The following is a 12,500-nucleotide window of genomic DNA, read 5'->3' as shown; positions in this document are numbered from 1 at the left end:
AATTGCACAACCTCCTTCACTAATTATATAGCCTTGTTAACTGCCTAATTACTTACACAAGGTTGCCTAATTACATAAGCCTCCCTGTAACACTAATCACCCTACCTGTAACCACCTTAACTACCCTTCCACCTGTAACAACCTTGTCTAACTACCCTACCTATAACAATCTTCACTAACTACCCTTCTACCTATAACAACCTTCATTAACTACCCTTCTACCTCTAACAACCTTCACTAACTACTCTACTACCTGTAACTACCTGTAATCACCCTATTTACCGGTGTTTGTGCTGTTCAGGGTGACAAGGCGAAATTTATCTTCAGAAAACTCAAAAATATATTAATTTGCGTTTATTTCAAAGATTTAATTGGTGAAAATAGGCATATTTTGTATAGGCCTTGCCACGTGTAGGCCTGGTGGCTTCCTGCACTAACCCTTGTGTTCTGCTGCTGTTACTACTACTACTACTACTACTACTACTACTACTGAATAATGTAGAAATGTTGTTAATCTGTCCACTGGAACCTTAAAACACACCCTTGAAAACCGCGTGTCACTTCAACTACAGCCTTTTAAAGAGTGTTTCTCCTGTTATTAATGTAGAAATGTTGTTAATCTGTTACTGGAACCTTAAAAACACCCTTGAAAACCCGTGTCACTTCAACTAGAGCCTTTTAAATAGTGTTTCTCCTGTTAGTAATGTAGAAATGTTGTTTAATCTGTCACTGGAACCTTAAAAACACCCTTGAAAACCCGCGTCACTTCAACTACAGCCTTTTAAAGAGTGTTTCTCCTGTTAGTAATGTAGAAATGTTGTTAATCTGTCACTGGAACCGTAAAAAACACCTTGAAAACCCGCGTCACTTCAACTAGAGCCTTTTAAAGAGTGTTTCTCCTGTTAGTAATGTAGAAAATGTTGTTAATCTGTCACTGGAACCTTAAAAACACCCTTGAAAACCTGCCGTTGTGTTTTTTAGCAAAATAATTTAATTTCACACATAGGAATAAAATATTTCACTAAAACTAACTTAATTATATACAAGCTTCCCTAAAAAACAAGCACAGTCACTCCGTTTTCTTTCACTCTCTCCGTCAGTACCTGTAGGCGTGGCAGCAGCAGCAGGGGGAGACACCAGCGCCCAGCAGGTGAAGAGCGAAGGCCAGCACACCCACCTCCTCTGCCATCTTGTCTCCTACTAGCTGGAGTCCCGTATGCTAGGTTCCATTTCTCGTATTTTGTCTGTTTTCTTTATTATTCGCTCTAAGTCAAGTTTATGGCAAGAAAACGTGATTTTAAAATTGTTATTGTCTATTTTTGTGTATCGTTGTTGCTTAGAGATGGTTTATAGTGTAAAAAATTAATAATATCAGTGTCTGGGAAAAACTATCGTACCTTTCATTAGTACTTGTACGCTTGTTTATCGTCTTTTATTTTCTTTATTTATTTTCTCTAACTCAAAATTAAAGCAAGGAAATATGATATAAAATTCTTAGTCTTATTTGTTTACTGTTGTTGCTTAGAAGTGATTGATAACACGAGAAAGTGAAAACAGAAGTGTCTGAGGAAAAACTAATCGTACCTTGAACTACCTAATTGACGTACACTAATGCATCCTCCTTATACCTCCTGTTTACATTAATATTTGCTCTGTCCCATAAATAAATAAAGAAAACATGATCTAAAATTATCATTACCTTTTATCTTTTACTTGATTTACTTAGAAGTTTCTAGAGAGAGAGATAGAAAGTAACTATTGTACCTTAAAAGAGTCTAGATTCCGTACACTCGTGAATCCTCTTCCTTTAACTAATTTTTCTATCTTAACAAGTAGAATAGGATACAAAACATGACAGAAAACTAAATATCATCTTTATTTTGTACTAGAGGTCCTATGTAGCGAGAGATCTGAGGCGAGAGAATAATGTTTTGAGAGTGTTTTGTTTGGGGTGCGTACGATACTCCAGCCCGTCGTACCTCTCGTCACAGGTGTCGTACGCGAGTTACGCGCCGCGGTAACTATTCTAGATGACGGTATTGTAATTAGGTCCGTTATTATCGTGACTGACTGCTTGTTAATTAGAGATAATGTGTTTTGAATTTATAGCGAAGTTGAAGATAGATAAATTAAAATAATAATAATAATAATAATAATAAAATAATAATAATAATAATAATAATAATAATAATAATAATAATAATGTAAGTGAGACAGACAAACAGCCAGACAGACAGTTACACACACACACACACAACGCACGCACACACACACAATAATAATAATAATAATAATAATAAATAATAATGATAATAATTTTCGTTTTGTTTTTCTTTTTTCTATCATTATTTTCACGTATTTTCTCTCGTTTCCTTCTTTCATCCTCCCTTTTTTCTTTCTTCCTCTTCTTCAATAATAATAATAATAATAATAAAATAATAATAATAATAATAATAATAATATTTCCCAGTCAGTCATTAGGGAGTTATAATTTTCTTTTAATAATCAACGAGAGAATTACTTGTATATAATTATTATCTTAGTGTAATCGTATTTAATTACATATCACAGTTGAAGTAATTTGGAATGTGCTGAAACAAAACAAGGATAAATAAATAAATAAATAAAAACAAATAATAATAATAATAATAATGAAACTGAAAGAAAACGGATTATTATTGCAAAAGAAAACGACAGTAAAGAAATTAAATTAAGGGGGACTTGCGTAAATATCTTCCCTCCCCCCACTCTCTCTCTCACCCCCCTCTTCATTTCCTTGGGGGGGGAGGGGTACCTGTGGAAAGATAGTTGACTATTTGATTGATTAAGTGAACTATTTACCTGAGTAGTAGTAGGTGGTGGTGGTAGAAGTAGTAGTAGTAGTAGTAGTAGTAGTAGTAGTAGTAATTATTACACAAACTATTATTATTATTATTATTGTTTTAGTAGCAGTAGTAGTAATAGTAATAGTAGTAGTAGTAGTTTTAGTAGTAGTAGTAGTAGTAGTAGTAGTAGTAATTTTAGCGTTAACGAACCAAGGCTAATAGTAGTAGTAAGGTTTAGTACAAGGTCGCCAATAGTCTAGGAAGAACTATCTTGCAATATTACTACTACTATTACCATCAAAATCCTCAAAATAGTAGCGTAACTATCAATACAAGCGCTAACTACCGAATTGGGCAGTTAGCGGCGGGTTAGCACTGTTAGTAAGAGCCGTAGTAAACATACCTTGCAATATCACCACTACTATTATCACCATCTTGAAAATAGTAGCGAAACTATGAATACAAGCGCTAACTACTGAATTGGGTAGTTAGCGGCGGGTTAGCAGGGTTAGTAAGAACCGTAGTAAACATACCTTGCAATAGTTTATTCTTAAGTTTCTCTCAACATGGAAAAGTACAAATATTTGCAATACAACCAAAACTACCTTTTTTGCGAACAACAAGATCCGAGATGCTGTTATAAAGATGGACTGGGGGGGGGGGCCAAATCCTGTGGTTGGGGGGGAGGGGGCGGCGGCGGGGGAAAGGGGGGTGAGGGGTAAGGAGAGGAAGAGGGCTGGAAGGGGGAAGGGAGAGGGGCTGGGAGGCGGGCAAGGTGGTGGTGGTGGTGGTGTTGGTAGGAGGTGGGGGGAGGGGGGAGGGAAAGGGTTAACTGAAAACTAATCATGTTTGAAGGTTCGGTTTAAGTTTTTTCTTATATTTTTTTTTTTTTTTTGAAGGGTTAAAAATGAGGGAAGTAAATGTTGAGTGAGGGGGGGAGGGGGGGCGCCGCCGCTGGGCAAAAAAGTGAGAGGGGGGTGGGCGGGGGGGGGGGGGGTCGTAGGTAGGCTCCAGGGGGCATGTTTGGGGGGGGAGGGGGGGGAGTGTTTTTTGTATATATATATTTTTTTTATTATTTATTTATTTGTTTTTTTTTTTTTCACCACACACACCATTTCTATAGTTATTATACACGCTATAGGCAGTAAGTTTAGTATTATATTACGTAGGTATTGTAAGTATATATATATATATTTGTTATATATATATTAATATTGTATAATATATATATATATTTTTTTTTTTTTCATTTCTCCTCCTTGATAAAGAGTTGTATATAAAACTTTCAAAAACCAGAATTTGCATCATTTTCGTCGTCATGAGACATTTTGAGACGAGGAGGGGGGGGAGGGGAAGTGTGGGGGGCGGGGGGGGGGGAATGAGTATTATCGAGGGAGAGAGGGGCAGAGGGGTGGAGGTAGTGGTGGTGGTGGTGATATGTGTGTGTGTGTGTGTGTGGGGGGGGGGCGCGGGTAGGTGGGTGAAGGGTAAGGGTGGGTGGGGGGGGTGGGTAGGTGGATGGGTGACCCCCTTCCTCTCCCCCCCATGGCGTGACCCCCCCTGACCCACCCCTTCTCCCCTCCTCCCCCCCCGCCCCATCCCCCCCAATCATGTCCCGAAGAGAGAGAGAGAGAGAGAGAGAGAGGAGAGAGAGAGAGAGAGAGAGAGAGAGAGAGAGAGAGAGGAGAGAGAGAGAGAGAGAGAGAGAAAATTAGAGTTATCTTTAATCAGGATTATTTCATCCATCCCCTGTTCATCTTCCTCATTATTATTATTATTATTATTATTATTATTATTATCATTATTTTTTTTATTTTTCTTCCTTTTTTTCTCTTTTCCATATTTTATGTATTTCATTGCCAAAAAATCACATTTCATATATATATATTTTTTTCGCTATACGGGGCGAAAGAACTTTTAAAAAGGGGGGGGGGGGGCGGAGGGAAGGGGAGGTGGTGGGGGGGCTGGGAGGGTCAGGGGAGGAGAGAGAGAGAGAGAGAGAGAGAGACGAGAGAGAGATGAGAGAGAGAGAGAGAGAGAGAGAGGGGGGGGGAGAGAAAGGTAGTGGGGGGGTCGGGGGGGGAAGTAGGATAAGCATCTCTTTATAAGTCCTGGGGGGGAGGGAGAGAGAGAGAGAGAGAGAGAGAGAGAGAGAGAGAGAAGAGAGAGAGGAGAGAGAGAGAGAGAGAGAGAGAGAGAGAGAGGAGAGAGAGAGAGAGAGAGAAAGGGGGGGGAGTGGGGGCGGGGTGGGAGAGGGGGGGGAGGGGGACGGGAGGGAGTGGGAGGGTTGATGGAGGGAGAAGGGGGGGGGGTCAGTAGTGGTGAGAGGGGGGGAGGGGGGAAGGGGGAGAGGGAGAGGGAGGGAGGGCCTGTGCAGAAGACATAAATAGGAAAAAAAATGAGAGAGAGAGAGAGAGAGAGAGAGTAGAGAGAGGAGAGAGAGAGAGAGAGAGAGAGAGAGAGAGAGAGAGAGAGAGAGAGAGAGAGAGAGAGAGAGAGATTCACAGCGAGAGAGAATTTAGTTAGTAGTAGTATTAGTAGTAGTAACAGTATTAGTAGTAGTGGTGGTAGTAGTAGTAGTAGTAGTAGTTTAAGTAGCATTAAGTATTAGTAGTATCAATAAAGGCTTTAAAACATACAGACATACGAGTAAACTTATGTGACAATTGTAGTGCCTAAAAGTGTACAAAGACAACACAAAACACGAACCAATCCTGTAATAAGTAGCAGTAGTAGTAGTAGTAGTAGTAGTAGTAGTAGTAGTGGAAGGGGGTGAAATAGCAGTAGTAGTAGTAGTAGATAGTATAGTAGTAGTAGTAGTAGTAGTAGTAGTACACTGCGACACGTAGCGCGGCAAACACAAGTCTTTGGGAGAGAGAGTTTGGCCCTCTGGCGGCGCCTGTGTGCGGGCGCGCGCGCGTGGTGACTCAATGATGTCGTGACTGACTGACTGACTGACTGACTGACTGACTGACTGACTGACTGACGCTGACTGATTGGCGGGGAGTGTGTTCAGACAACCAAAATCCACCCCAAGGCTGTACACACGCACGAGAGAAACAAGCAAACAGATAGACTAATGCCACATTAAAGATAATAATATTAATAGTTAGACTACGGTAACTGATACAGAGGCGAACGTTCTGTCTAAGCTGTATACTGCATTACTCTAAATCAGAAGAATGGTAATCATCGAGAAAAGTCTTACGTGCTAGGATGTCAGAGACGAACCCGGCGCCCCCGCCCCCGCCCCGCCGCCGGCCGCCCGCTGGCCCGCGTGGTGCGGCGCGGCACGGCGCGGCGGGGCGGCACGGGCGGGGCGCGGCCCGGGGCAATGTAAACCATACACACAGACACAAGCGCGGCACTCTACAGAAGCTGAACAGTACAGAAGGTGTGGCCATTCCTGACCCGTGGCGGGGCGGGGCGGGGCACTCGGGGCAACACAACAACCAAAGTGGCGCGATCTGCCAGCCCGGGAGGACCCCCGAGGCGCGGCGCCCCCTCCCCCGCCGCGCCCCGCGCCGGCCGAATCGGGTCGGCGCGGGTCGGGGGCGGGGCGAGGCCGGCGGGAGCCGGTGAGGGTTGCATAAGAGCGGGGAGGGGGCGCCGCCCCGCGGGGGGCCGCCCGACGCGTACAAACGATGTGCCGGAGAGAGGGGCGCCGGGGGGCCGGGGCCCGGGGCCGGGGGCCGGGGCGGCCCCGCAGAATAAAAATTTAGATGTGAAACCACAACTTCTCTTTGGATGATTTTATTATTATTTATTATTATTATTGTTATCATTATTATTAATAATATAATGTTGATAAGACTATGCTACAAGAGTCGGATAAAAGACATTATTGCATCAGTGTGGTCGAGGTATTCAGCGGCTCCCGCGTCCACGACGAGCCGCGGACGGCGGGGACGACACAGACACGAGGACATGGAATGTGAGCCCCCCGCCCCCCGCCCTCCCCGGGGCCGGGCGGGGCGCGGGGCGGGGCGGCGGGGGCGGGGGGGCGCCTGGCCGGGGTCCTGAGGCGTGGCGCGCAACCTAAGGGCTACAACACACAGAGGAGCGAAGACTGACTGACTGACTGACTGACTGACTGACTGACTCACTGACTGACTGACTCACTGACTGACTCACTGACTGACATACACATACAATAAATCCAAGAGGCGGGGCGTGGCGAGCGGGGCGGGGCGGGGCGTGGCGGGGCCGTGCGGGGCGGGGCGGGACGGGCCAGGGGGGGGCGGGCCTGCCCCGGGCGCGGGTGCTTTGTGCTATGGTCTGCCCCGCCCCGCCCGACCCCGCCCCGCCCGTCCCGGCCCCGCGGCGCCCCGCCCCGGCGCGCCACGCCCCGCGGCGCAATAATAATGTGAACAATGTCAAACTAGAGCGAAACCGTACGAGTGACAAACAGACACAATAATAATATCGTGATGGCCAGTGTGCGTGCGCACGCGCGCGGCGAACTGAGTCTTGCTGACTGACTGACTGACAACACATGACGGGCTGGGAGGCGCGCGGCGCGGGCGACGGGGCGAGGCGCGCCGCCCCCCCCCGCCGCCCGGCTACTAGGGCAGTGCCGCCCCCCCCGCGCCCCGCGAGGGGGGCGGCGGAGTGGGGCGCCACGGGGGTTTGCATCCGTAAGTCCTTCAGTGTGGGCGGGGGCGGCGCGGCGGCCCCCGCCCCCTCCCGCGCACGCCGCGCAGGGCGGGTGTGGTGGTGGGGGGAGGGGGCCGCCGCCCCACCCTGGCCCGGATGCCCGCCCCGCGCCCGCCGCCGCCCCGGACAGTGGGCGCTGCCAGGCGAGTACTCTCGGCTGTGGGAGGGCGCGGGCGCGGCGCGTGGTGGGCGTGGTGGGCGCGGCGCCTCGCTGCGGACACCAATGGGTCAACAACAAATGATCAGAGTTACCATTATCAACATTACACTACTTCGATTGATGCCTTTCATAGAGGGGCTGCTGCTGCTGCTGCTGCTGCTGCTGCTGCTGCTGCTGCTGCACGTGGCGGTGCGGCCGACTCTGCACTAGCGGGACTACCCACTAGTGGTAGTAGTAGTAGTACTAGAAGTAGTAACAGGGGTAGTGATGAGAGTAACAGTAGTAGTAGTAATAGTAGTAGTAGTAGTAGTAGGAGGAGGAGGAGGAGTAGGAGGGGGAGCGGGAGAGGAGTGGTGGCGGTAGTAGGAGTGGTAGTAGTAACAGTAGTAATAGTAATAGTAGTAATAGTAGTAGTATTATTAGTAGTAGTAGTAGTAGTAGTAGTAGAGGGCTTCTCCTCACAAAAATACCCACAAACAGCCAACAAGCGTGCGGCGGACGCCCGCGGACGCCGCCACACCCACACCTACAAAAGTCGCGTCGTGGGCGGCCTAGCTAAGTCTATTGTTTCCCTGATGTCCAGAGTGTGGGCGGCGGGCGGGCGAGCCAGGCGCCCACCCGCGTCCACAGCGGCCCCGGTCTGCACACACATATATATTTGATATATATATATAAAAAAATTATGAAAACTCTTTAGTAAAACCCTCTATGAGACCGCGCTGGTGGGCGGCCCGGCAAGACGTGGGCGTGAGGGGGCGGGGGCGCGGACCCCCCCTCCCCCCTCACCTTCACATCACAACACTGCCAACTACACACGCTTAACTTATATCGATTGACGCGAAAGACGGCCGTGGCGGCGGCGGCGGCGGCCGGCGGCGGCGGCGGCGGCGCGGCGCGGGGGGCGGCGCCGCCAGGCCACGGGGGCGTCGCCTGATGCGGGAATGTCAGGAGGGTTCTTTATCTAAATTTCCGTATAAAAATAGACTGGTTCTCTCTCAAGATAATGGTTAGTTTGGCATGGAAGTTGCCTCAGTCTTACCTTGACGGCGCGCGGCAGCTCGGCAGCGCAGTGCACGGGCGTCAAGGCGCCGCTGCCTCGGCGCGGGCCGGCGGCTCTCCCGCCTCGGCCCGCGCGGTGGGTGGGTGTGTGGGCGGCCTTCACTCCTGCCTCCTCCTACAAAACCCCAACAACTCAACAACGCCCAAGAAGCCAAACAAACGGGACTGACGCGCCCACCCGCGCCCCCGCCCGCACGCCCACGCCTCCACCCATCCATGGTGGGCGGTTCGTGGCGTGGGCGGCGGTCAGAGGGGGGCGGGCGCGTCGCCTGGCGCCCTCACGCCCCCGCGGTGGGAGGGCAGGGCAGGGCAGGGCAGGGCAGGGCGGGGCGGGGCGGGGCGGGTGGGTGGGTGGTGGGTGGTGTTCGGGGGCGGGGCTGGGCTGGGCTGGGCGGGGCTGGGCGGGGCGGGTTAGTGGTAACTGAAGCTTGCCAAACAATGTCAACTAAATAAAAAGGCAAAACTCAAAGAAACAAACTAAATTTATTTCTCAGCCATTCAAGAACTAAAGTGTGGAGTGACATCTTGTGTGTACACAAACAAAACAAACAAACAAACGTGACATTGGAAAATTAAACAAAAACACCTTTTCTCCAATCGCGGCGATGGCGGCGATGGCGGCGGCGGCGGCGGCGGCGGCGAAGACGGCGCGGTAACGGCAGCGCGCGGCGGCGTTCGCCACGCGGCCGTCCGGCACGTCATGTCTCGTCGCAGCGCGTCACGTCCCGGGGCGCGACGCGTCACCGCGCGGAACTAAACACAAACTTGCTTCCTCCTTCAAAGCAACTCAACAAAACCAGGATGAGATTCTGCGGCGGAGGCGACGCGGCGCTGCGGCGCGGCGTCACACAGCGGCGGCGGCTGTCGCCCGCTGCGGCGCCAAGCGAACCAAGGCGTGAAAGAAGCTCCTTTCGGCGAACTGACTGGACTGACTGACTGACTGACTGACTGACTGACTGACTGACTGGCGAAATCATCCCTTACACTCCTGACCAAAGTGTACACTAGTAAACACAATAAAAATACACTTAGCTTTAAATATGAGATAAATATTAATAAATAATAGCCGAGAGGGGCGGGCGTGGGCGGGGGCGGCGCCCACGCCCGCCGCCCGCGACGCTGCCATTCACACGAGGTTTTGAGGACTCGACATGTTCACGACTTACAGTAATGATATCAGCGGTGAGCGGCGCGCGGCGGCGGCGGCGGCGGGCCCGCTGCTGCTGCTGCTGCTGCTGCCTTAGAGTGCGACTAGCACCGTGTGATACGTCCTCGCGGCGCGGCGCGGCAGCCCCTGCCTGGCGGGCTGCGGCGGCCTCTGCTCCGGGCTGACCCTTGCTCAGTGTTTGTAGCTGCGGTAGATAGTAGTTGTAGTAGTAGTAGTAGTAGTAGTACTTGTGGTGGTGACAGTGGTGGTAGTAGTAGTAGTAGTAGTAGTAGTAGTGACAGTTGTAGAGCAGCAGTAGTAGTAGTAGTAGTAGTAGTAGTAGTAGTAATAGTAGGAGTAGTAGCAGTAGTAGTAGTAGTTGTAGTTCTTGTAGTAGTAGTAGTAGTTGTAGTAGTAGTAGTATAGTACGTTCTAATATACATATATTTGGATGGCGGGGGGCGGGCGGCGGCGGCGGCGGCGGCGGGCCCCCCCGCAACGGCGACTCTTGTGAGCGTGGCGGGGCGGGGGCGGGGCAGCCGCCCCCGCCCCGCTGCCGGGGACGAGGTGGGGCGCCCCGGGTCCTCTGCACCTGACTAGCACGCGGCCACCGGGGTCGGCCACGCCGTTAGGGGGGGCCGGGGGGGCCTCGCCCGCCAGCGGGGGGGGACTCGAGGCGTGGCGGGGGGGGCGGGCAGGGCCGTGGGGCGCGGGGGGGCGCGGGGGCGCCTTAACTCTTGTGCTTGTTTGTCTTGAAGGACACCTGCAGCACGCGGTTGCCGAGGGTGTAGCCGTTGAGGGACTGGATGGCCACCACCGCCTCGTCGTAGTTGGTCATGGTGACGAAGCCGAAGCCCTTGCACTTGTTGGTCTGCAGGTCGCGGATCACCTTCACGTTCTGCACGGCGCCGAAGGGCCCGAACAGCTGCCACAGAATGTTCTCCTCGGTCTCCGGCGCCAGGTTGTACACAAATATACACCAGCCTGACCCGTTGAGGGCGCTCCCCGGCAGCAGCGAGTTGCCCAGCAGGTTGTCTCCGGACCCGGGGGAGTACCTGGGGGGGGAGACAACGTCAGCGCGCGCCCGCACACCCACACTGCCACGCCCCTCACTCGCTCACACACACGCAAACACACACAAATGCTCTGGCTAACACACACACACACACACACACACACACACACACACACACACACACACACACACACACACTGCAGTATTACACATGAAGAGGCAATAAAATCATCATCATCATCATCATCATCATCATCATCATCATCATCATCATCAGCTGCATCTGTCATCTCTCAGACATGTGAAAATGCAGCAGCAGCAGCAGTAGTAGTAGTAATAGAAGTAGTAGTAGTAGTAGTAGTAGTAGTAGTAGTAGTAGTAGTAGTAGTAGCAAGAGTAACAGTAGTAGTAGTAGTAGTAGTAGTAGTAGTAGTAGTAGTAGTAGTAGTAGTAGTAGTAGTAGTAGTAGCAAGAGAAGAAGTAGTAGTAGTAGTAGTAGTAGTAGTAGTAGCAAGAGAAGTAGTAGTAGTAGTAGTAGTAGTAGTAGGAGTAGTAGTAGTAGTAGTAGTAGTAGTAGTAGTAGCAGCAGCAGTAGTAGCAGCAGCAGCAGTAGTGGTAGTAGTAGTAGTTGTGGTCCTGTTGTCCTGCCGCCCGGAGTCCCTGGCGCGCCCGGGGCCTGCAGATGGCCGCCGCCCGCAGTGGTTGGCGCCGCAAGGGGGGGGGGCGGCAGGGGTGCGGGCGGGGGGACCGGGAGGGGGGGCGTTGTCCCCAGGCGCGCCAGGGCTCGAGTCACTAGTCTGAGGCGCTAGTCACGTGTGTAACCAACTGTTTTACCTGCCAGCCCGTCAGACCCTGCCAGACCCTGCCAGCCCCTGCTTAGACCCTGTTTAGACCCTGCTTAGACCCTGCCAGACCCTGCCAGACCCTGCTTAGACCCTGTTTAGACCCTGTTTAGACCTGCCAGCCCGTCAGACCCTGCTAAGTCCCTGTCGGTCTGTCACGCTGTGCTGTTCCCCCAGCCACTACCTGTCAGACCCAGCCAAACTGACAACTGCTCTTAAGCCCTGCCAAGCCCCTGCCAAGCCCTGCCAAGCCCCTGCCAAGCCCCTGCCAAGCCCTGCCAAAACCCTGCCAAGCCCTGCCAAGCCCCTGCCAAGCCCTGCCAAACCCTGCCAAGCCCTGCCAAGCCCTGCCAAGCCCCTGTCAACCTCTGCCAAGCCCCGTCAAGCCGTCAATTGGTGTTTTTCCCTGCCAGACCCCTGTACCTTCCTACACTACTTATCTCCCCCCCCCCCCCTGTCCAATTCTCTGTCTCTCTATGTCTCTCTATGTCATCCCTGCAGCTCTCTCTCTCTCTCTCTCTCTCTCACTCTCTCTCTCTCTCTCTCTCTCTCTCTCTCTCTCTCTCGTCACGCCGTACCTTGTAATCAGTACTATTACCACCATCACCACCACCACCATCGCCACCACCACTACTACTACTACTACTACTACTACTACTACTATTACCACAATCTGTCAGTTAAAATTTCTCTCTCTCTCTCTCTCTCTCTCTCTCTCTCTCTCTCTCTCCTCTCTCTGCCTACACAAAAACGTGTGTGTGTTTGTGTTTGTGTGTGTATGTGTGTGTGTGTTCGT

The 12,500-nt window shown here is 51.1% G+C and overlaps 1 protein-coding gene and 1 long non-coding RNA gene across 16 annotated transcripts in view; one reads left to right on the top strand and one right to left on the bottom strand.

The window, feature by feature from the left end:
- The window catches only part of LOC135096537 (uncharacterized), a 34,932-nt gene extending 33,547 nt beyond the window's left edge, over positions 1–1,385 (top strand). For both annotated transcript variants that reach the window (XR_010264785.1, XR_010264786.1), the window contains exon 20: positions 1,101–1,385. This is a non-coding gene — a long non-coding RNA (uncharacterized LOC135096537). The remainder of the gene's footprint in view (positions 1–1,100) is intronic.
- A 7,779-nt stretch (positions 1,386–9,164) lies between these two features.
- The window catches only part of LOC135096404 (ELAV-like protein 1), a 69,648-nt gene continuing 66,312 nt past the window's right edge, over positions 9,165–12,500 (bottom strand). For all 14 annotated transcript variants that reach the window (XM_063997884.1, XM_063997886.1, XM_063997879.1 and 11 more), the window contains one exon: positions 9,165–10,902. In XM_063997884.1, the coding sequence (XP_063853954.1) occupies positions 10,578–10,902 (325 nt within the window). In that variant the 3' untranslated portion in view covers positions 9,165–10,577. The remainder of the gene's footprint in view (positions 10,903–12,500) is intronic.

Source organism: Scylla paramamosain, unplaced genomic scaffold (assembly GCF_035594125.1).
Source record: "Scylla paramamosain isolate STU-SP2022 unplaced genomic scaffold, ASM3559412v1 Contig4, whole genome shotgun sequence".
In the NCBI taxonomy this organism is placed as follows: Eukaryota; Metazoa; Arthropoda; class Malacostraca; order Decapoda; family Portunidae; genus Scylla; species Scylla paramamosain.
The sequence above is the reverse complement of the archived record's forward strand: the minus strand, read 5'-3'. Positions and strand labels throughout refer to the sequence as shown.